At 38.3% G+C, this 24,776-nt stretch overlaps 1 protein-coding gene across 1 annotated transcript in view; it reads right to left on the bottom strand.

The window, feature by feature from the left end:
* ROS1 (ROS proto-oncogene 1, receptor tyrosine kinase) overlaps positions 1 to 24,776 on the bottom strand; it is a 222,077-nt gene that overhangs the window by 60,913 nt on the left and 136,388 nt on the right. Inside the window, exons 20-28 of the mRNA XM_062187254.1 lie at positions 23,640 to 23,854; positions 23,180 to 23,340; positions 22,739 to 22,883; positions 20,355 to 20,617; positions 18,374 to 18,437; positions 17,861 to 18,063; positions 16,302 to 16,507; positions 13,729 to 14,015; positions 11,672 to 11,848 (exon numbers count right to left, since the gene is read on the bottom strand). Of these exons, the coding sequence (XP_062043238.1) occupies positions 11,672 to 11,848; positions 13,729 to 14,015; positions 16,302 to 16,507; positions 17,861 to 18,063; positions 18,374 to 18,437; positions 20,355 to 20,617; positions 22,739 to 22,883; positions 23,180 to 23,340; positions 23,640 to 23,854 (1,721 nt within the window). The remainder of the gene's footprint in view (positions 1 to 11,671; positions 11,849 to 13,728; positions 14,016 to 16,301; positions 16,508 to 17,860; positions 18,064 to 18,373; positions 18,438 to 20,354; positions 20,618 to 22,738; positions 22,884 to 23,179; positions 23,341 to 23,639; positions 23,855 to 24,776) is intronic.

Consider the following 24,776-nt stretch of genomic DNA (forward strand, 5'->3'; position numbering starts at 1 on the left):
ATACAGAAGATCAACTAAGTATAAACTAAGTAAAGATTTCAACAGTTTGCACCCACACAGAAACATAAAGTATAAAGTACTGTTTGAGTACTAGTTATACCATTAATGCACATAGTACAACACATTAAGGACAGAGATCCTACATAGGGAGTAAGTAAAGAGTGATTCCTGTTGTTGATTTAACAACACTCTTATTTATGACATCAGTAAGCATACAAGGCTCTTGTCATGAGCTGCCAAGGCTATGGAAGCCTCTTGAGTTTGCCAACTCCACTCTTATTTAGACAAGGCCATAGTCAAAGTGGAAGTTCTCTCCTCCCTTCAGAGAAAGGTACTTCCTTCTCTGATGGCCCGTTCATTCAGCTGGGATCTCACTCACAGAGATCTTTCATTTAGGTCACTTTTTTTTTTTTTGCCACAGTGTCTTGGCTTTCCATGCCTGAAATACTCTCATGGGCTCTTCAGCCAGTTATGAATGCCTTAAGGGCTGATTCTGAGGCCAGAGTGCTGTTTAGGACATCTGCCATTCTATGAGTCTGCTGTGTATCCTGCTTCCCATGTTGGATTGTTCTCTCCTTTTTAATTCTATCAGTTAGTATTAGCAGACACTAGTCTTGTTTATGTGATCCTTTTGACTCTTAATCCTATCATTATGATCAATTACGAACTGAAACTGATCACTTTGACTAGTGAGACGGCATTGGTATATGCCACCTTGATGTGATAGGATTGGAATCCCCTGGCACATTACTTTCTTCAAATTTTATTTAACAAATATAAATTTCCAAAGTACAGCTTATAGATTACAATGGCTTTCCCACCGAGTAACTTCCCTCCCACCCGCAACCCTCCCATCTCCCACTCCCTCCCCATTCCATTCACATCAAGATTCATTTTCAATTATCTTTATATACAGAAGAACCCATAAGCTATACTTTGGAAATTTATATTCATTAAATAAAAGTTTAATAAAAAAAAGAAGATCAATTTAGTATATACTAAGTAAAAATTTCAACAGTTTGCACCCACACAGAAACATAAAGTGTAAAGTACTGTTTGAGTACTAGTTATATCATTAATTCACACTGTACAACACATTAAGGACAGATATCCTACATGAGGAGTAAGTGCACAGTGACTCCTGTTATTGACCCAACAAATTGAAACTGTTGTTTATGGCATCAATAATCACTCTAGGCTCTTTTCAAGAGTTGCCAAAGCTATGGAAGCCTTTTGAGTTCGCCATGGCACATTTCTAAATCTACTGTTAAGGGTAAGTCCGATTGAGCATGTGAAAAACTGTACATCTCCTCCCTCTTTTATTCCCACTCTTACATTTAACAGGGATCACTTTTCAGTTAAATTTAAACACCTAAGAATAATTGTGTGTTAATTACAGAGTTCAACAAATGGTATTAAGGAGAACAAGAAATACTAAAAAGAAGAAAGTAGTAAGTTGTTCCTCAACTGTCAGGACAAGGGCTGATCAAGACATTGTTTCTCATAGTGTCCATTTCACTTCAACAGGTTTCCTTTTGGAGCTGGGTTAGTTGTCACCGATCAGGGAGAACATATGATATTTGTTCCTCTGAGACTGGCTTATTTCACTCAGTATGATGTTTTCCAGATTCCTCAATTTTGTTGCAAATGACTGGGTTTAATTATTTTTGACTGCTGAGTAGTATACTATAGAGTAAATGTCCTATATTTTCTTTATACAGACTTCTGTTACGAATTTCAGTTGATTCCAGGTCTTAGCTATTATGAATTGAGCTGCAAAAAGATTGAAGTGCAGACAGTTCTTTTATTTGCCAATTTAATATCCTTTGGGTAAATTCCAAGGAGTGGGATGGTTGGGTTGTATGGTAGGGCTATATTCAGGTTACTGAGGAATCTCCAGACTGACTTCCATAGTGGCTTAACCAGTTAGCATTCCCACCAACAGTGAGTTAGTGTCCCTTTTTCCCCACATCCTCGCCAGCATTTGCTGTTGGTAGATTTCTGTATGTAAGCCAATCTAACCAGGGTGAGGTGAAACCTCATTGTGGTTTTGTTTTGCATTTCCCTGATGGCTAGTGATCCTGAACATTTTTTCATGTGTCTGTTGGCCGTTTATTTCCTCTTTCGAAAAATATCTATTGAGGTCCTTGGCCCATCTCTTAAGCGGGTTGTTTGTTTTGTTATTGTGGAGTTTCTTGATCTCTTTGTAGATTCTGGTAATCCTTTATCTGATGCATAGTTTGCAAATATTTTTTCCCATTCTGTCAGTTGCCTAATCACTCTCCTTACTGTTTCTTTTGCAGTACACAAACTTCTCAATTTGATGTAATCCCAGTTGTTAATTTTGGCTTTGAGTGCCTATGCCTCGAGGGTCTTTCCCAGGAAGTCTTTGCTGGTGCTTATATCTTGCAGGGTTTCTCCGATGTTCTCTAATAATTTGATGGTGTCAGGTCGTAGATTTAGGTCTTTAATCCATGTTGAGTGGATTTTTGTGTAAGGTGTAAGGTAGGGGTCTTGCTTCATGCTTCTGCATGTGGAAATCCAGTTTCCCCAGCACTATTTATTGAATAGACTGAACTTGCTCCAGGGATTGGTTTTATATCCTTGATCAAATATAAGTTGGCTGTAGATGTTTGGGCTGATTTCTGGTGTTTCTATTCTGTTCCATTGGTCTATCCATCTGTTTCTGTACCAGTACCATGCTGTTTTGATAACAACTGCCCTGTATTTATGTCCTGAAATCTGGTATTATGATGCCTCCAGCTTTGCTTTTGTTGTACAAAATTGCTTTAGCTATTGGAGGTCTCCTGTGTCTCCATATGAATTTCAGCATCATTTTTTCCAGATCTGAGAAGAATGCCTTTGGTATTTTGATTAGTATCTCATTGAATGTAAAAATGGCTTTTGGGAGAATGGACATTTTGATGACATTGACTCTTCCAATCCATGAGCATGGAAGATTTTTCCATTTTTTGGTATCCTCTTCTATTTCTTTCTTTAAGATTTTGTAATTCTCATTGTAGAGATCTTTAACGTCCTTGGTTAAGTTTACTCTAAGGTATTTGATTGTTTTCATAGCTATTGTGAATGGGATTGATCTTAGCAGTTCTTTCTCAGCCATGGCTTTGCCTATGTATACAAAGGCTGTTGATTTTTGTGCATTGATTTATATCCTGTTACTTTGCCAAACTCTTCTATGAGTTCCAATAGTCTCTTAGTAGAGTTCTTTGGATCTCTAAATAAAACTACCAGAACTATATTGAATAGCAGTGGTGACAGTGGGCATCCCTGTCTGGTACCAGATCTCAGCGGAAATGCTTCCAACTTTTCCCCATTCAATAGGATGTTGGCCGTGAGTTTTTCATATATTGCTTTGATTGTATTGAGGAATGTTCCTTCTATACCCAGTTTGCTTAGGGTTTTCATCATGGAAGGGTGATGTATTTTATCAAATGCTTGCTCTGCATCTATTGAGAGAATCATATGGTTTTTCTTCTGCAGTTTGTTAATGTGGTGTATCACATTGCTTGATTTGCAAACATGAACCATCCCTGCATACCAGGTAAATCCCACTTGGTCTGGGTGGATGATCTTTCTAATGTGTTGTTGCATTCTATTGGCCAGAATTTTATTGAGGATTTTTGCATCTATGTTCACCAGGGATATTGGTCTGTAATTCTCTTTCAATGCTGCATCTTTTTCTGGCTTAGGGATTAAGGTGATGCTGGCTTCATAGAAAGAATTTGGGAGGATTCCCTCTTTTTCAATTATTATGCATAGTGTGAGAAGAATTGGAGTTAGTTCTTCTTTAAATGTCTTGTAGAATTCATCAGTGAATCCATCCGGTCCTGGGCTTTTCTTTGTTGGGAGGGTCTTTATTACTGTTTCAATTTCTGATTCAGTTATGGGTCTGTTTAGGTTTTCTATGCCTTCCTGGTTCAATTTAGGTATGTTGTATGTGTCCAGGAATCTATCCATTTCTGATAGATTTCCCTGTTTGTTGGCATACAAGTCCTTGTAGTAATTTCTGTTGACTCTTTTTATTTATGTGATGTCTGTTGTTCCATTCCCCTTTTCATCTCTGATTTTATTGATTTTGGTCTTTTCTCTTCTTTTTTTAGTTAGTTGGGCCAATGGGGTGTCAATTTTGTTTATTTTTTCAAAAAACCAGCTCTTTGTTTCACTGATATTTTGTAATGCTTTTTTGGATTCAGTTCTGTTGATTTCTTCTCTGATTTTAATTATTTATCTTCTGCTACTAGATTTGGGTCTGTTTTGCTGCAGTTTTTCTAGATCCTTCAGTTGCATTGATAGCTCATTTATTTGGTGCCTTCCAATTTCTTGATGTAGGCACCTATTGCTATAAACTTTCCTCTCAACACTGCTTTTGCTGTATCCCATAAGTTTTGATATGTTGTGTTGTTATCCTCATTTACTTCCAGAGAGTTTTTGTTTTCTCTTTGATTTCTTCTATGACCCATTGTTCATTCAGGAGCATGTTGTTCGGTCTCCATGTGTTTGCATATGCTCTAGGGATTCCTGAGTTGCTAATTTCCCGCTTCATTCCATTGTGGTCTGAGAAGATGCATGATGTGATTTCGATTCTTTTAAATTTGCTGAGACTTGCTTTATGGCCTGGTATGTGATCAATCCTAGAGTAGGTTCCATGTACTACTGAGAAGAATGTAAATGCTTTAAGTGTAGGATGAAAAGTTCTGTAGAAATCTGTTAATTACATGTGGTCTATACTGTAGATTTAATCTGCTGTTTCCTTGTTGATCTTCTGTCTAGTTGATCTGTCTATTGCTGAAAGTGGAGTATTGAAGTCTCCCAATACTATTGTATTGGAGTCTAAGTCTCCCTTTAAGTCCCTTAACATATTTTTAAATAAATCAGTGCCCTGCAATTAGGTGCATATATGTTTATAATAGTTACATCTTTCTGTTGAATTGTTCCCTTAATCATTAAATAGTGTCCCTCTTTGTCTCTCTTAACAGTTTTTGTGTTAAAGTTTATTTTGTCTGATATTAAGATGGCTATACCTGCTTTTTGTTGGGTTTCTGTTGGCATGGAATATCTTTTTCCAACCTTTCACTTTCAGTCTGCATGCATCTTTCGGTGTTTCTGTAAGTAGCAACTAGATGGGTTTTATTTTTTTTTTTTACTCCATTCAGCCAGTCTGTGTCTTTTAACTGGAGAGTTGAGGCCATTTACATTCAATGTGACTATTGATAAGTTGTGACTTTGCCCTGCCATTTTCCCAAAGATATGTCTAATATATGCTTTGAACTTCCTATGATCTTTTACTGGGAGATTTTCTTCCTTCACCTTCTTTCATATTGATGGCCGTGTTTCTGTGTTTCTGTGTGTAACACATCTTTAAGCATCTTTTGCAGGGCTGGACAAGTGGTGACAAATTCTTCCAATTTCTGTTTGCTATGAAAGGTCTTTATTTCACCTTCATTCACAAATGAGAGCTTTGCAGGATATAATATTCTGGGCTGGCAGTTTTTTTCTCTTAGTACTTGGGCTATATCTCACCATTCCCTCCTAGCCTGTAGAGTTTCTGATGAGAAGTCTGCTGTGAGTCTAATTGGAGATCCTCTGAGAGTAATCTGACATATCTCTCTTGCACATTTTAGAATCTTTTCTTTATGTTTCACTGTGGTGAGTTTGATTACAACATGTCGTGAGGATCTCTTTTAGTCATGTTTATTGGGGGTTCTACATGCTTCCTGTACTTGTATGTCTCTGTCCTTCTCCAAACCTGGGAAGTTCTCTGCAAGTATCTCACTAAAAAGGCCTTCTAATCCTTTCTCCCTCTCCATGCATTCAGGAACTCCTAGAACCTGAATGTTGGGTTTTTTAATAGTATCCTGTAGATCCCCAACAATATTTTTTAGATTTCTAATTTCCTCTTCTTTCTTTGGTTTGACTGTATACTTTCCTGTGCTCTGTCTTCTAAGTCCAATATTCTCTCTTCTATCTCACTGATGCTGTTTTTAATGCTCTCAAATGTGTTTTTCATCTGTTCTATTGAATTCTTCATTTCATTTTGATTTCTCTTCTCTATCATAATTTCATGTTCTATTACATTCCTCATTTCATTTTGATTCCTCCTTAATATTTCATTTTCATGAGAGATATTTTCTGTCCTGTCCTGTATGGATTTCTGTAGTTCATGCATTTGTTTTTGATAACTTCTAAATGTTCTTATCATAAATTTTTTGGAATTCCATACTTGCATTTCTTCTACCTCATCATCTTCATAATCTTGTATTGGAGTGTAATGTTCATTTGGGAGCATCATGATATCTTCCTTGTTCTTGTTTCTTCAGTTTTTGCATTTGTTTTTGGCATTGTGGAGATATTCTTTGGTTTCTTCTTTTTTTTTTTTTTTTTCCGCTATGGTGGCTTTTCTCGTTATACTATGACTCTAGATTAAGTGGACTGTCTGCTTTTGGTGAATCTCTAGAGGCTTGTGGTGGGTGGGGCCAGAGAGCTCTATTCAGTTCTTCAGGTTTAAGGGTGTGCCAAAAGTGACACACCCAGGTTTGGTTTGTAAATCTCCTCTCCCTCTTTTTTTTTTTATTCAGAAGGGAAGTAATTCCACTCAGCTGAGCTCTTCTTGATGGCAATCAGTGCCTGAGCACTAGCCCCAGTGTGTATAATATTCATCTGCTCTGTCCCAAGGACCACACAAAGGATCTGTGCAGTCCTCAGTGTAATCTCAGATCCCCCTGCAATGTCTCTCACTGGGTAGCCAAGGCTACCAAGTTTGTGGCATCTCACACTAAGAATACTCACGTCTCAGCCACACCATTAGTTCTCCCACACACCTCAATTTTTGTTTCACAGTCCCAGTTCATAAGCTCCACACATTCACTAGGTCTTAGCATCCTGTTATTACTTCCAACCAGAGTCAAGTTTTTCTCTTTGGCTGAGAGTGGGTGCAGTTCCGGACTGGCGCAGCTGTTATGTATGTCCAAAATGACTCCTGCTCTATTGTTTCACACGCCTTTGTAAGGTGTGTGGAGAGAAAGAATCGTGTCCATACTGTCCCTTTTGTTTTTTTTCTCTCTAGTTATGCTGGTGTACTTTCCTCCATGGGGCTTCAAGCCTCGTTCCATTTAGGCTCTTCCTGCCATTTTTCCACCAGTGTCTTGGGCTACCACGGTTTCACCTCACCTCTCTTTCCAGTGCTGGTGAGGAGAAGATTCTCGGCAGCTAGGTTCCCGAGCCATGGGCCCCCCTGTCCTCCACATAGATTCACCATGTCCTTCTAATTCTGGAAGAGTTCGCTCTGCAGTTTTTTCCCTAACTCTTCCCTGAGACTTCACTATTTCCACTTTTATTAAACTATCTTTTCCTGGACTATCAGTGAGCTCCCTCCCTATTCTGCCATCTTGGAGCTCCTCCCACCAATTTTTAAATTAAGTCATCTGCTTTCTTATTGTCAAGTCTTAAGAGTTCTTTGTAATTATTTCTTTAAAATAGGTTGAATAACAGTCCTTTATCAAATATCTTTTGCAAATATATTCTCCCACTCTGTGGCATGTCCTTTCATACTCTTGACAGTGTCTCTCACAGAACAGACATGTTTTATTTTAATTAGGTCCAACTTATCAATTCTTCTTCTCATGGATCATAACATTGATATCATTTTGAAAGTCATTGCCAAACTCAAACTCAATGTCATCCACATTATTTTCTGAGTCGTTCAGAGCCTGAGGTTTTTTTCTTTGAAGATTTATTTATATTTGAAAGGCAGAGTTACAGAGATGTAGAGGCAGAGAGAGAGGTCTTCCATCCACTGGTTCACTCCCCAGATGGCTGCAACAGCTGGAGCTGCACTGATCCAAAGCCAGGAGTCAGGAGCTTCTTCTGGGTGTCCCACATCAGTACAGGGGCCTAAGGACTTGGGCCATCTTCTACTGCTTTCCCAGGCCATAGCAGAGTTCTGGTTCAGAACTGGAGCAGCTGGGACTCAAACCAGCATCCATATGAAATGCCAGCACTGCAAGAGACAGCTTTACCTGCTATACCACAGTGCTGGCCCCTGTAGTGAGAGCTTTATCTTTAGGTCTGTCATCCATTTTGAGTTCATTTTTATGAAGAGTATGACGTTTTGGGCTGCATTCATTATCTTGCATGTGGACATAACAGTTGTTTCAGCAGGATTTGTTGAAGACTGTCTTTTCTACATTGTGTTTCTGTTAGCCATTTATCAAATATCACTTGACTATATTTACATGGCTCTATTTTGCTCATAACAGCCAAGTCTGAACCAGGCTGAAACCATTTGGGTCACTCACTTGTGTGTCCAGGGCCCAAGTACTCAGGTAGTCATCTACTGCCTTCCCAGCTGCATTGGCAGGAACATAGATTGGAAGTAGAGCATCTGGGACTCAAACAGGCATGCTGATATGGGATGTGAATGTCATAAGCAGCAGCTTAACCCACTTTGCCACAGCACCACCTGCTGTACTAACAACATCTTAACAACTAGAACAAAATGCCCTCCCTGAGTTCCAGGAATTTTCTGTCAGTTCCTTCAGAGTTTCTACATAGATTCTCATGCCGTCTGCTAACAAAGATGGTGTTATTTCATCCTTCCCAATCAATATGATTTTTATTTCCTTTTCTCATCTTATTACATGTTAGGACTGCCAGTACAGTGTTGAAAAGAAATGGTGAAGGAGAGGGGATTAAGATGGCTGAGTAGGGAGGGAGTTTGCTGCTCTAGTCTAGGAGAAGATAGTTTTTTAAAAGTGGAAAGAGTGCAGTCTCAGAGAAGAGTTAGAGAGAAAACTCTATGCAAATTGTAAGGACACAGTGGACCTACACAGAGGGTGAGACCACGCACAACTCAGGAATCCAGCAGCAGAGAGCCTCCACAACAGTGTTACAGAGTGAGGTGAGACCAGACTGCAGCAGCCCAAGCCACTGGTGAAAAAACTGCAGGATAAGCCTAGAGGGAATCCAGCGTGGAGTCCCATGGAGGATAGTGTCCCTGCCAAAACTAAAGGAGAGAAAACAAAGGGGAGATATGTTTTCTCTCTCCCTGATCACCCTGCAACTGCATCTTGTAACAAGCTGACAGAGAGCACGTGCCATTTTGTACATATGTAACTCAACACTTAACTCATCATTAAGTAATATGCTAGCTGTAAGATTTGTATAGTTCTTTGTCAAGTTGAAGAAATTTCCCTCTGACCCTAATTTCTTGCAATTTTTATTCATGAATTTCTATTGGATTGTGTCAAAAGTTTGTTCTATATCTAATGATATGATTATGTGATTTTCCCCTTTACTCTGTTGATATAATGTTTTACATTAACTGATTTTCAAATACTGAACCAGACTTGCTTAGCTAGGTTAGATCTCACTTGATTGTGATGTTTGACTACTTTATGTATTTTTGAATCCTCTTTGCTAAGATTTTGTTGATGATTTCTGCATCCATACTCAGGAGAGATGTTGGTTTGAGGTTTTATTTTCTTGTAATATCTTGTCTGGTTCTGGTATTAGGATAATGTTGTTCTCACAGAATGAATTCCTTCTATGATCTAACTAGTTGTTTCCCCTCTACTTCTTTCTTCTAAGATTGTGGATATCAGTTTAATTTCTTCCTTAAATGCTTGACAGAATTCACCATTGAACTCACCAGGACCTAGTGCTCTCTATTTTTGAAGGCTATTAATTACTGAGTCAATGTTTTTCATTAAAAGTAGATTGATTCAAATAGCCTATTTCTTCTTGTGTGAGTTTTGGCAAATTTCTCTTTAAAGAAATTGCTCACTTTCTCTAGGTTATCCAATTTATGTGCCAAGTAGTAAATAATTATTTTAGTGGCCATGGGATCTGAAGTAATGTCACCACCTCCATTTCTTTCTTTCTTTCTTTTTTTTTTTTTTTTTTTTTGACAGGCAGAGTGGACAGTGAGAGAGAGAGACAGAGAGAAAGGTCTTCCGTTTGCCGTTGGTTCACCCTCCAATGGCCACCGCGGTAGCACGCTGCGGCCAGCACACCGCACTGATCCGATGGCAGGAGCCAGGTGCTTCTCCTGGTCTCTCATGGGGTGCAGGGCCCAAGCACTTGGGCCATCCTCCACTACACTCCCTGGCCACAGCAGAGAGCTGGCCTGGAAGAGGGGCAACCGGGGGAAAGGATCGGTGCCCCGACCAGGACTAGAACCCAGTGTGCCGGCGCCGCAAGGCGGAGGATTAGCCTAGTGAGCCGCGGCGCCGGCCACCACCTCCACTTCTGATATTAGTAATTTGTGTGTTACTTTTTCATTTATTTTTAAGCCTGGCTACAGTGTTATCAATTTTATTATGTTTTCAAAGAATCAGCTTTTGGTTTCATTGACTTTTCTCTATTGATTTGGTATTTTCAACATTGATGATTCTGCTCTACTTCTTTTAATATTGTTTCTTTGGATGTTTTAATTTAATTTACTCTGACAAGTTTCTTAAGCAGGAAGCCTAGATTATTAATTTCAGTGTCTTCCCTTCTTTTTTTTATTTTTTTTATTTTTTATTATTTTTGACAGGCACAGTGGACAGTAGAGGAAGACAGAGAGAAAGGTCTTCCTTTTTGCCATTGGTTCACCCTCCAATGGCCGCCGCGGTAGGCGCGCTGCGGCCGGCGCACCGTGCTGATCCGATGGCAGGAGCCAGGTGCTTCTCCTGGTCTCCCATGGGGTGCAGGGCCCAAGCACTTGGGCCATCCTCCACTACACTCCCTGGCCACAGCAGAGAGCTGGCCTGGAAGAGGGGCAACCGGGACAGGATCGGTGCCCCGACCGGGACTAGAACCCGGTGTGCTGGCGCCGCAAGGCGGAGGATTAGCCTACTGAGCCACGGCGCTGGCTAGTGTCTTCCCTTCTATAGTGTACATTTAATGCTATAAATTTCCTCAAGTATTGCTTTTGCTGATTCCCATAAATTTTGTAAATTATGTCTTCATTTTAACTTAGTTAAAATTTTTTTAGTTTCTCATGAGATTTCTTCTTTGACCCATATGTTATATTAAAATGCTCTGACCCAGCCATCACAGCCATTTGGGGAGTGGCCCAGCAGATGGAAGATATCTCTCCCTCTGAAACTGCCTCTCAAATAAATAATATTTAAAAATATATACATATTTATATAATAGTTATATGTACTTATATACATGGCAGCAAAGATTTATACATGTTAAGTAGAACTACATAATAACAACATTACATATTAATACGTAAGACTTCAGTATGTAATATTGCAGAATGCCTGCTATATGATGCTACAATTAATACTGCCACTGCCACTTTACATTGAAAAATATCAGGTTTATGTAATGCTTTTGACACCACTGGGAGAACTAAAATGCCATCAAAAGAGAAATAAAGACAAGGAACAGAAATCGTGGGACTGAGAGAGAAAGGCAAGCATCAACAACAAGAGAGCACAGATGTAGACATGTTATAGCCCAAGCTGTATAAACACACAGGTGGTTTGTGATTCAGGGCAAACAGCAATCACAGTGCACACTGAAGACTGACAGAGTTCACAGCAGTGCTGAGAACCCAAGAAAGGGATTGGTAGAACAGCCTTGGACAAGAAGACATTGTAAGATTTTCTGACCCTAAACTGAGAAAACACACCGATTATGAATGTGATTTCATTACCTGGAAAAGGCTGCACAGCTGAACTGTAAGCCAAGATATGTGTCCTTCTTGGGACCTTCACCAGCGAGATAATGGTCCCATTGCTTTTCTTTGCTTGATAAATCTTTGAGCTGTCCTTTTCCGGAATGATCCAGTAAATAAACTCCCCATCCACAGTTAAGCTAGCAAGTGTTTTTCCTGTTGATTAAAACATAAATAAAAAATATAAAGAATAAAATACATATCTTCAATTTCCTACTCTGTGCAATGTTTAAAATCCTTTTTTGTATTAATATTACTAAATTTTAAGTTTTCCTACTATCTCATTATAAAAAAAACTTTTTATTTCATGTCATTTGGCTGAATGAGATATTTTCCAATTTTAGATCCAGATCAACCTTATAAAGTAAATAGTATTGTAATCAACTTCATTTAGTAGAAGTGGAAGAAGTCAAAGAGCTTGATCAGATTTCAAGAATGGAGTGGGATTTCTCTATCAACTAATTTGGTAGGATTCTAGCTAATTGGAATAAGTGAGGGTGGACACAGAAGGCCAAAGTAGAGGCTTGGTCAAGAATAAGACTCAGAGAAGCATAACTAAACTTTAATCAAGGAAAGAGTCAGGAGCAGGTATGGTGGCCCAATAGCTAAGCCGCTGCCTGTGACATCAGCATCTGATATGACTGTTGGTTTGAGTACACTCCTTGGCTTCCTTTCCAGCTCCCTGCTAATGTACCTGGAAAAGCAGTGGAAGATGATCCAAGTACCTGGGCCCCTACCACCTACCTGGAATACCAGGATGGAGTTCCTGGTTCCTGGCTTCAGCTTGGCTCAAATATTACTGCCATTTAGGGAATGAGCCAGCATATAGAAGACTCCCTCTCCCTCACCCTCACCCTCACCCTCTCCCTCTCCCTCTCCCTCTCCCCCACCCTTCCCCCTCCCCCCCTCTCTATATATACACACACACATACACACACACACGCATATATATGTGTGTGTGTGAGTATGTGTGTGTATGCATCTCTCTCTCTGCAACACTGTCTTTCAAATAAATAAAATAAATATTGAAAAGAAGGAAAAGTAAAGAGTGTCACAGGTTAACAGACACAAGTAATTTTCCTAAGAGATAAAGTTCAAGTTATTATCCCTACTCTCCAACCACCCATTGAATGCTTGTAAGAATTGCTTCTAAAAGACTCTGGATGACAAGTCAACAAACCATATGTGCAATTATAATGCAAACACATATATTTCACAAATATTTGCAATCTCTACAACTTCACTATATAGTCCAGCACTGCCCAATAGAACTGTCAATGAAGATGGAAATGTTTTATTACCTACATTATCCTACTTTTGTGACTTTTGAGAACTTGAAATATAATTAATAATAATTAATGTGACTAAGGAATTAAATGTTTATTTTAATTCATTTTAATTTAAAATACATGTGACTAGTGATTACTAAATCAGACAAAATGCGGAGCAGACTTTTAAGAGTACATAGGGCATTTAAAATATTTTTTTCCTTTGGAATTCCTCCTAATTAGACTTTCCCTGCCTAAGCATATGAATTTCAACAAACAGATCTGATAAGTATTGACCAATTCATACTGCAACTGGAGTCAATGGGAGCATCAAAGGGGGAATAAAAGTATTGGTGAGATTATAAATGTTGCAGTTTGGTCCAGTTTTAACTCCTCTACTAACTTCTGTAAAATGTGGCCCTTTGGACAAGTTATCTATAAATGAGAGTACTAGTACCTAGCTCACTGGGTTATTGTGAAGATTAAATGAGATAATACATTTAGTAACATGCTTAATTATTTCATTAAATTATACCTTTAATGTTAATTACAAGATATTTTAAAAATATAAATTTAGAAAATTATGTGAGTGCCCACATTTTCCTGGAAACAACCTGATTGGAATTCTACAAGAACATTTGCCATGGTCCAAAGTAAATACAGTATGTTTATTCTTTTGAGTATTTGTGGAAAGCAATCCCTTTCTAAATGGGGCAAGAGGGGCTGCTATTACTAATGAAGAGCTATATATACACATTAATGTCTTACCAAGCACAGAATGCACCATGATAACTCTCCAACACTGACATCCTTCCAGATCCATAGCCCAGATCTCTTGCCCTTTGGCAAAGTATATCTGTGGTTTTTCTAGGTCAGAGGTATCAACGGTCATTGCTCCACTTAACTCATATTCAGTCACATTACAAGAACATTGGCTCTTTCCATCTTGCTGGTTTGTGGCTGTAAGTTGCAGAATGCGGTGCAAGGTGTGATTTATAATACTGCAGTAGAACATCTGATAGCCAAAATCGGAAACTTCTGTCCAATACAGGCGACTATAGGGGAAAAAAAGTCCCTCAAACTTAATGAATAAAATATACTATTTCACATATTAGTTTCTAGGAACAAATGCAACCTTTGGAGAGAGGCAGTTCAAGTAAGCAATAACAAGAATTGTAATTCATAGCGTTTTCCAATGATACTTCAATAAATGTGTTTACTACTAAAACCTTGCATTAGAATGATCTTAAGAACTGTATTATATGATCCAACACTTGCTGTTAATATGAACTGTATCTGTATACTTTCTGTAAATTCCTATCTACGTTTTCCATCTATCAAGTTTATTTCTGCTTATTTAACACTAGCTAACAAAATAGCCTCTACCCATGTTAATGGCACAAGCAAAAAATATGCTTCCAGCCTGAAAAATTGCTACTCAGTTGATGAATGGTGGCCTTAAAACTCATCTTATGAAGCTAATAATCCAACTAAAATAATTGAGTCCAAAATAACTTTTGCTGGGCAAGACAAGATACCCATCAGTTCCTGTCTGTCTCTTACCACTGTCTAGTCCCTTTCTTATCATTAGCAACTGATTATACTATTAAGTTCACTAATATCAAAATCTGCTACCGGTTTTGTTCTGGCAATTAACTTTAGGTTAGTCAAATTGTCACTATAGATTGAATTTACATATTTATAGTTCAGCTAATAATTTATAAGTAGAATTGGTGTAGGCAGAGTGGTCACATTAGCAGCAAGAAATTGAGATTTTCCCAGCACTGCCCCGCTGCCCTGATTGCACAGCCCACAGCTCCACAGCCTAGCCAAAAGCACAGCAATCCAGCTGTCCAAACCATCCCCTTCTGTGAACCACTCGAACCCCCTCTCCATCCATACACTTCCTAAATCCCTGCCTGTGTGCTCCCGTAATCCCCCTTCCTATGCACTGAACAGACCTTCTTTCATGTGCTAACCAAACTGTCTTTCCATGTACTACTCACAAACCCCTGCCATGCTCTAACATGGAGCAGAAAACCACAATTTCCTTCTTTCTTTATTTTTGTAAAGATTATTTATTTATTTGGAATGCAGAGTTAGAGGGAGGCAGAGGCAGAGAGAGAGAGAAGTCTTCCATCTGCTGGTTCACTACCCCAAATGGCCACAATGGCCAGAGCTGGGCCTATCCAAAGCCAGGAGCTAGGCGCTTCTTCTGGGTCTCCCATGTAGGTGCAGGATCCCAAGGACTTGGACCATCTTCTACTGCTTTCCCAGGCCATAACAAAGCTAAACTGGAAGTGGAGCAGCTGGGACTGAACCTGCGCCCATATGGGGTGCTGGCACAGCAGGCAGCAGCTTTACCCACTAAGCCATAGGGCCAGCCCTGTACCACAATTTCTGAAGTTTGGGCACTTACAACCAATACCAGATAAAAATATCCAATATGGCTACTGTCTGTGATAATATCACCATGATTAACACTCCCACTCCCATCATGCATCTAACAAAACAATGCTTCTGAAATTTAACAAAAGGGGCAAGGAAATTGGAAGTATTAAAATCCTACTCTATATTCCACCCCTTGAAATATTCAATGAATTCCCACCCAAGATAACATTCCCTATATGTCCATATCATATAAAGGAAGAACCCTGAAACTTTTGGAGTACAGAGCATTCTCTCCTTAGCTTGTACATACTCATTCCTAAGTGTGCACTTTCACTTTAAATAAACCTTGCTTCTCTGTGCACCTTTACCTAAGTATCCTCTTTGAATTCCTTCCTCCAAGAATGAGACAAGAATTTGAACTCAGCCAGCTCACAACAGACTCACTTACTATAAGTTAAAATAGAGAAATAGAAACACTAAGCATCTTATTTCCGAATCAATGACATCTAGTGTTAAATCAAAGCTTATTTTAAATATGTCTATTGCATTACATACATAAACTGATATACCTTAGGCTGGCACCGTGGTTCACTTGGCTAATTCTCCGCCTGCGGTGTGGCACCCCAGGTTTTAGTCCCAGTTGGGGCGCCAGGTACTAGTCCCAGTTGCTCCTCTTCCAGTCCAGTTCTCTGCTGTGGCCCAGCAGGGCAGCAGAGGATGGCCCAAGTGCATGGGTCCCTGCACCCACATGGGAGACTGGGAGTAAGTACCCGGCTCCCGGCTTCAGATCCTCCCAGCGCCCACCATAGCGTCCATTAGGGGAGTGAACCAACGGAAGGAAGACCTTTCTCTCTGTCTCCCTCTCACTGTCTATAACTCTCTCTCTGTCTCTCTCTCTCTCTCACTGTCTAACTCTGCCTGGCAAAAAAAAAAAAAAAATCCTGATATACCTTAAAAGAGGATACACAGAAAAAGAAATTATTGTTGAATTCCTGTTACAAATCTTCAGCTCCTTGGGGTATTTCACTTTGTGTTCAAGATCAACATCAAATATTTGTACTCCGTTTTGTGATTCTTTCAGTGCAAAGTACAGGTGCCTTGAAATCCAGTCAACTGTAATAACTTTGATATCAAGAGCCAGTGCATCTCGGAATAGCTTATGAAGACAGAGAACACAGTCAAAAAGATGTTACTTTTTTTATTTAAAGAATTTCATGTAAATACCCATATTTTCTACGTATCTACTTTTGATTATAATCCAAAACTTTAGCAATCCTGGATTCTCTATTATTGTAACACGTGTCCACTTCTCACTTTGTATATTTTTTGCTAGATCATTCCAACTATATTTTCAACTACAATCCATCCATAGACCAATGTTAAAAATCCACATCTTCAGGCACCATCCCTCACTGAGTTATTATCAAACTACCTATTGAACTTCTCCATGTGAAAGGCTCCCAAAGATAGAATTCATCATCCTACTGTGAAATCTCCTTTTCTCTAGTATTTTACATTCACATGGATTCTCAACAACCACCTGAGGAGCCTGTCCTAACAGAGTGGTTGCTGCTTCCTTCTTCCTCACATTACTGCCTATACCAAACTAGTCCAATTTTCTATATCTCCCCAACTTATCCTCTCTTTTCTCACCTCTGTCTATCAACTAGCTCAAACCCTTATTGCCTACCCAATTTCTGATAGCATTTTAATTGTCTCAGGCTGAACATTCTGAATTCTTTATTGTTCATTTTACTTCAGTTGCTTATTCTTCCCTAATTCTGTACCCATTTTTTTTACTTGTATCCTTCTTGGTTTGGTTCTTAACCCTAGAGAAATCAGATAGCAAAATACATAAATAGTCTCCTGTTTAAATTTCAAACCTGGCAATACCTGTTAAACTATCCTACCCTGGATTGGGTGTTCATTCTCTGTAACTCCACCCCATCCTGCTCTCAGCATAGCAGTAATACATACTAGTTTATCTTTATTAGCTACCATTTAGCGAATACCTTCTCCATGTCAGGCATGGTGCTAAGTGTTTTACATAAACTCTCATGTAATTTTCAAGGGAACTCTATGGTGAGGTACTACTTTTACCACAAATGTTAAATAATTTGTCCGTGGATGCATACTAGTAAGTGGTGAGGCCAGAAATAAATTCTAGGTAGTCAGATTCCAAAACTCATCCCCTTAAACATGAAATCCTGCCTTCCTATTGTTAAATTAATATTAGATAAATTGTTATGTGCAGAAGCCTGGAATTTTTTCCTCTGTAGCCTAGGATCTAACACAGTGCCTTAAACTCAATAACCATTTGCTGAATTAATCCTGAATGACATTTGCCTAAACCTACTCTGCACTTATTTATGGCTAAATGATTATACAATATCTGCCCTTTTCAATCGTTCAAATATTAATGGCTCAGCTGCTGGCTAGTCATTTTAATCAACAGGGTATTGCAAATATTTCACTTCCTTCTTTTCAAAAGAGTTACATGAGGAAATACCTCAGAGCTGGAATGGTTGTGCAAGTTGAGAAGGAAGAGTGTGTCTCCTTGAGTATAATAGCCCATCTTGTCATCAGCTGTGTAACTCACTGCACCCATGTCTCTTTCTGATGAAAATGTCCACACAACTTGATTTTGATCCATATCTAAAAAATCTATCTTGTTGCCAAGAAGAGTTATGAGGTAAGGAAATGGGTTGATTTCTACAAACAAAACAAATGGGTAACATGTATGAAAAAACTATTTTTGGATTAGCAAAGTCTCTTGAGTCACAGAAGCAATATTAAACTATAGGCCCCCTTTGTGGTGCTCAGCTAATACCCCAGTTTCCATGAAGGCACTAAGCTCTCCAATCATAGGTTGCTTAAACACCTTTTTGTTGATGATAAAAATTGATTATTTTATTTGACTGTAACTTCAGCTCAGATATGGTGTTTATATCCTCAAAGAAACCAGTTGCAGGAGGGAGGTACATTTAAGTTGCCAACTGTACAGTTTTTAGATAACAAATACCTGATGTTTTAGACTTTACTATGTCAGAAAACGGCCCTGGCCCCTTGGATGTGAAGACTCGAACCTAAAAGGAAGGAAACAAAAACTGCACTTAACAGTGTTGTCAGTGGCAGTAAGTTTTGAGACTAATAAGTTATGAAATGTTTCACTTCACACTCCTGACACAGATTATTAATAGTTTCTAATAGTTAGTTGCATATAAATATAAAGCAATATATAACTACAGTAAAAATAATGTCCCATACTGATGTTATTGGGTATCTTGATCTGGAGAAGTATAAATAAATTGCACCAATCTGTACTGCCAAAAAAAAAATTCTAAAAATGGTCTGGGAACTTAACGTACAGTGTGAACAGTGATGTGAGTGTTAATTTGATTGTGATAATCATTACAATGTATACTCACATCAAATTATCATGCTATACACCTTGAACATACAATATTTTTACTTCTCAAATATTTTAAAATGAAAAGTCTCTAGTTATTTCCAAAATTAAGTTATGCAAAACACTGAACAAAGACAAAACTGTATGGATTGTAATACACTTCCACTTATCTTGAATTATACATCTAGAAGCTCCCAATAACTAAATGTACTGTACTTTTTAAAAAGGATATTTATAAAATAAAAATTAAAACTGACAGTTAAAAATTATTGTGCATTTCAAATCATTTTCATATACACTATCTCTTTTGATCCTCACAACTCCTAGCAGTAGAACCTAGACCTGTATTATAATTAACTCATCCACAATAACACATAAAGAAATTGGCATAAGAATCAAGTCTTCTGATGTCCAGACAATTTTCTTTCCACTGTTCCAGGCCATATTCTAATAGTAAAGCACTTATTTTTTATATATAATTTGTTGTATAATAAATCATTTCCATTTCCAAACCTAGCAAATGCACAATACCCTACAAAAAAATTGACATCCATAATAATTACCTTAAAAAATAGAGCTTCAAGTGCTCCCTCAATCAATAAAAATTGGGTTGTTTTTACTATATTCCAAGTACATTTCATTATAATCTTTATATTCCTATCTTTGCATGATTTATAATGGTGATATATATTCTTATATCAAGTAGGCTTCACTTTTGCATAGGACTCATAAGTGATAATCATATACACCACTTTGCATGGTGCTGTAATGACTGAAATTTGAAACTAATATACTTAGCCAGAATATTTAACTGGAACAGTCATTATTCTTAACAAACAGAAATGTGCACTATTTTTAAACTTTATGCTTTATTTTCTGTAAGGACATGTAGACTTAAAAATTATCAGATAATTATTAAGTTAGAAGTTTGCAAAAAGAAAATTGATCTGTAGGAAACTCAAATCTCCAAAACATTATTTCTCACTCAAAAAAAAATGGAAATTAACTTTAACTATATACAACATCATCACAACATGGAGATTGAAGCAGAATATGAAAATCATCAAGCCATCTGTCATTAATGGAAGTGTGATATAGTGGAAAGGACAGCAGACATCAGATTATGGCACACCAATTCCTAGTCATGCAGTTTGGTAACTGACTAGTTCACTCAGGGATCTGGCATTTTCTTCACAGTATGAGGATCAAATGAGATAATGAATATTACAGTACCTACCACAGAACATGACCTGTAGTATCTTTCCAAGAAGTACTCTATCCCGAATCTGAAAATTACCCTGAAGATGAGAAAGTTGTCAAGACATCTCTTACTCAAGCTGTCCCTTTTTCTCTCTGTATTTGACCCCATGACTGCAGTGTACCTCAAATGTACTGTATACTATATAGTACCTCAAGTGTACTCTACAGTGCTCAAGTACTAAGGTATCACAATACCTCAAGTAGTACGTACTTGACCCTTATGATAACACTACACCTCAAATCTCTGACAGAGTGACAGATTCTTAACCTAGTCCTTTAACTAAGATGCTACTGCACTATTAAATCTCCCATATCCCAGTTTTCTGTCTCATACCTGGAAGGAAACAATGTATCCAGGGCTCATGGCCTCAAGTTGAAAAGATGTCACTGAGGGAGTGACGTTGACAGCAATCCAGTCTTTGAATGTTTTGTTTGTGTCACTTTGGTTGCATATTTGATAGAAAATTTCAAATCTTGTTAATATGCCATTTTCATGCGTAGGTTTATTCCACCTAAATTCTACCACAACTTCATTCTTGTTGTAGTGTTTTCCACTTGGTAATACAAATATTCTGGGGTTCTCTGGTGCTGATGGAACTGAGAAGCAGAGACACAGGACAGACAAGAATATAAGGCTGATTTTTACCACTCCTGGTCAGAGTATGGAATATCTTAAAAGTAAGTTTCACATTTTAGACAGATATTGCTTATTTATCTCATTCTTAAAGATCTTCAAGAGAGAATTCTCCATTGATTTCTTTAGGATCCTATCCTAATATTTCAGCAAGTCTTAGTGACAGGGAAGATTTCCTTAGGTCCAATCCAAATCCCTACTACTACTACTTAAGCACACCTTTCTCACCTGTGCCCTGTATAGATGGAAAGCAGCTGATTCAACATTCACTCTCATCCTGAAAAAGTGATTTAGCTGGACGTGGACATTTTAGTCATCAGGAGGGTAGGTAATAAGTCTAAGCAGCCTTGAGTCAGGTGATGGTGTAAAAAGTAGCATAATAGAGATTCAGACCCTTTCACTCTGAATGCTTAGGAGGCAGGAAGTTTTGGAGAAGGCTGGTGTCATCCCAAGAGTATATCTTGACAGAGCCAAATCAAGCCATTCAATTTCTCAGTCCTTTAATCAAGAGAAATTTTTCTGCCTGATTTCCAAGTTTTAATCCCCTAAATCCCCTTTTCTTTCTTGATATTCTTTCACAGGTCCCAACCTTCTTCCCCATTCCAATCATGCTGCTTCTTAATGTTCAACACTAACACTGTTATTCAGTCTTACATTGTGCTTCTCACATCAGATGCCTCTTTGTACTCCATTTCTGAGACCCAGTTAAAGACTCTGCCCCCAAAGACCTTCATTGGCCATACCAGTCCATGTGTATCTTCCTCTCCCATGAATGCCTAAGGCAGCTTCATACAGGCAACAGTCTCAGTCTTATCTACTCACTCTATGCCATTTGTTATTGTTATTACTGTCTATTAGTATCATCAATTTATGAGTTCCATCAGAGAAAACATCTTCTCTTATTCCTTGTTACATACCCTCAAATGTAGTATAGGACTGGCACACAGTAAGTGCTGAATAAATATTGATCAATTTGAATAATTCCATGGATATTGTAAATTTCTTGAAGGCAAGGGTCAAATCTCATGATTTGTCTTTAGTGCCTCCAACATCCAGCAGATGTTGACCTTAGCTCCCAGTGGATCCCTATTGGATGCAGTCAAGTCCATTTCCACAGAACAATCCAGCCAAAGTTGATATCCCAAAGCAATCTCAAACAGAGCATACCTGGATCCAAATGCTAACTGCTCCAGAACCTGCCCAGGCTCCACTATGTTCCTGTCGTGAGACTCGTGGATAAATATGGTTGAACGAATCTTAACAGTACAAAATGCAATGGTGAATGGATAACTACGTTTATTGAGCTCTTACCACCTGCCAGGTCCTCTGCTAGGACATTTACATAAATTAGACCAATAAGAAACTATCATTTACCCATATTTGTAGAAATGACTGAATCTCTGATAAAATGGTAGTGAAAAGTCTGGATTAAGCCCCAACCCTCAGACTTAGTAACCGTTTCCCATTAGGCAACTATGGGACCCTATTTTCTGACTAGCATAATCAAGATAATAACATCTGTCCTACCAACCTCAGAGATGTGTGAGGTCCAATGAAATGATGTTTCTGACACATAATGGGTATGCAGTAAATGTTTAATAAAGGAATGATACATATAAATGTGTTTTGTACACCTTCTTCATATACACATGTAAAGATATTCCTAATGTCTTCTTTTAAACACATTCAAAAATGACCACTCAATGTAGACATCAGTTGTTCACTCACAGAAGAGTCTGTTACCACCTAAGAAAACAGCCTGCCTTCTAAGAAAATACCTCTGCTCTTAAATGCCCATTTTCCTTGTGAAGTTGTTTCACAGTTTACCTGAAACAGGTTTCTATATCTTATATATCACTAAAATCAAGTAACAGTCATTAAAAAATTGAATTATTCTTTTGGAATAATCTATGTAGATATATTTTCTTAGGGATTATTCTAATCCCTAAAAAGTCATTGAATATTGAATCAAAACACATCTATAAAATTAAATTCATTTTATAATATTATTAACAACCCATTCTAGATTATGAAAGGTGAGATTTTTCATTTTTTTCCCTAAAGAAAGATTTTAATCCCTGTACCTGTTTCAGGTGCTCGAAGTGATAGAGATGTTTTGGGACCTTTTCCCCAGTAGGTATAAGGAGTAACAGAAAGATTAAACAAGGCATAGGGCTCCAGCCCTTCCACAGTAAATACAGGTAAAGGCTGTTGTTCACTATCCAGGAACTAAAATATAAGCACAAAGCACTTTCTTATTAGGGGAATAATTATAGCATTTTCATGCCTAATCAGCTAAAATATCCAAACTTTGGTTCACAAACTCTAATTTTATTAAGTCCCTTATTTTACCACAGATTGAAGTTTGTCTGACATAACTGTTAGTACAAAGCAGAAACTAACTCTAAACAAATGAAAATGGCAAAGAAGATGGGCTTGAATAAGCGAAAAAAGGACAAGTCAATGTGGGCATCTCATGCAATTTATCAGTTTGGGAAATGGAAGTTACTAGAACCAACACCTACCTTAGAATGAGTACTAAATTCCACACTGTAGAAAACTATACCCCAGTCTACGGCAGGGGGAGCATCCCACAGGATTTGAAAACTGGAAGCATTTCCTTCAATCCTAAATGAAGACTCTAGAACAGGATCAGGGATAACCTTAGGAGTAAAGGAAAAGTTTCCTATGGATAAAAGAAAGAAAGAAATAGAATAAGAAAGGATGTAGGACTATGGTTCAACACTGAAAATCATGAACAGCCAATTATTAATAATTGCAACCAGAACAAAAAATTTCTTTTCCTTTAATATATCTGAAAAATTATTTTTCTGAGTTTTTTGAGCTGTAAAATTTTGATTTGGATTAAACTGACCATGAGCAAACCAGTGGAAAATACCAAAACCTTTTTTCCATAATTCTTAAGGAAAAGTCTGAACCAAAATATTTATTTAACAGAAGGTGTCAGGGAGAGAGGTATCATACCTGGCAGAGGTTTGAGAGATGTCTGAATAATTGTGAATTGATTAAATTTGGCTGGTTCTGAAACAGACACACTGGTTCTCTGACCTATTTCCTGAGCAGTGATAATCCTAAAACCATTGATCCAGAAGAGCCGACCACTATAGTACATCAATGCATTCTGTGAAATTTCCGAAGAACTCCAGGCTGCAAACTCTGTGATGGTGGTATCCCCAGTGCTGCCAAAACACAACACCAGTTAGTGTACATGTCTGTAATGAGAGAAGCACTGGTACATGCAAGTACTCAAGACAAGATGTGTTTGTGAGTATCTGTGTGTCTTCATGTATAGAAAACAACAAATACTTAGCAATAATAATAGTAATTATTTATAGACCCAGATGAAATTGATTTTTTTAAATTTTTAGGTATTACACCTAAAACAATTGTCCAGGGGCTGCCTAAAACAATTGTCTAGGTGCGTTCCTATCAATATGATGTCACAACACAGCAAGAGTGTTTACACGGTTGGCAATTTTCAAAATCTTGTGATTTGGGGATGCGGCAAGATGGCAGAATAGGAAGGGAGCACACTGATAGTCCGGGGAGAGACAGTTTAATAAAAGTGGAGATACTGAAGGTTCAAGGAAGAGTAGAGGAAGAAACAGCAGAGGAAACTCTTCTGGAACTAGTGATTCACAGTGGACCTGCGTGGAGAGCGTGGAAGCCCAAGTTTGGGACACCAGTGACAGACTCAACACAACAGTGCTGGAACGCGAAGTGAGCCGAACCTCAATAGCCAGACACCAGCAGGCAAGTGGAAAGAGGAGACTAGAGGGAACGAGGCTTGAAACTCTGCGGGGAAAAGTTCATTCACCAGGCTAACTAGAAAAGAGAGAGGAAAAAAAAAGTGACTGGTAGGGACACGAGTTTCTCTCTCTCTGCTCACCTCTCAAAGGCGAGCAAGACAAAGAGCAGGCGCCATTTTGGACATATGTCATAAGCAGGGCGACCTCAGGTCTGCACTATCCCTGAGCCTAGCAGAAAAAGCTGACTCTAGGGGGGTGAATAATAGGAGATTAGGATCTAATTTGGCAACCCAGTGGGAACCTGCAGGAGAATTTGAGCGCACACTGAGGGCAGCACAGATTCCCATGTGTG

The sequence above is a fragment of the Lepus europaeus genome, chromosome 3 (genome assembly GCF_033115175.1).
Source record: "Lepus europaeus isolate LE1 chromosome 3, mLepTim1.pri, whole genome shotgun sequence".
Lineage (NCBI taxonomy): Eukaryota > Metazoa > Chordata > Mammalia > Lagomorpha > Leporidae > Lepus > Lepus europaeus.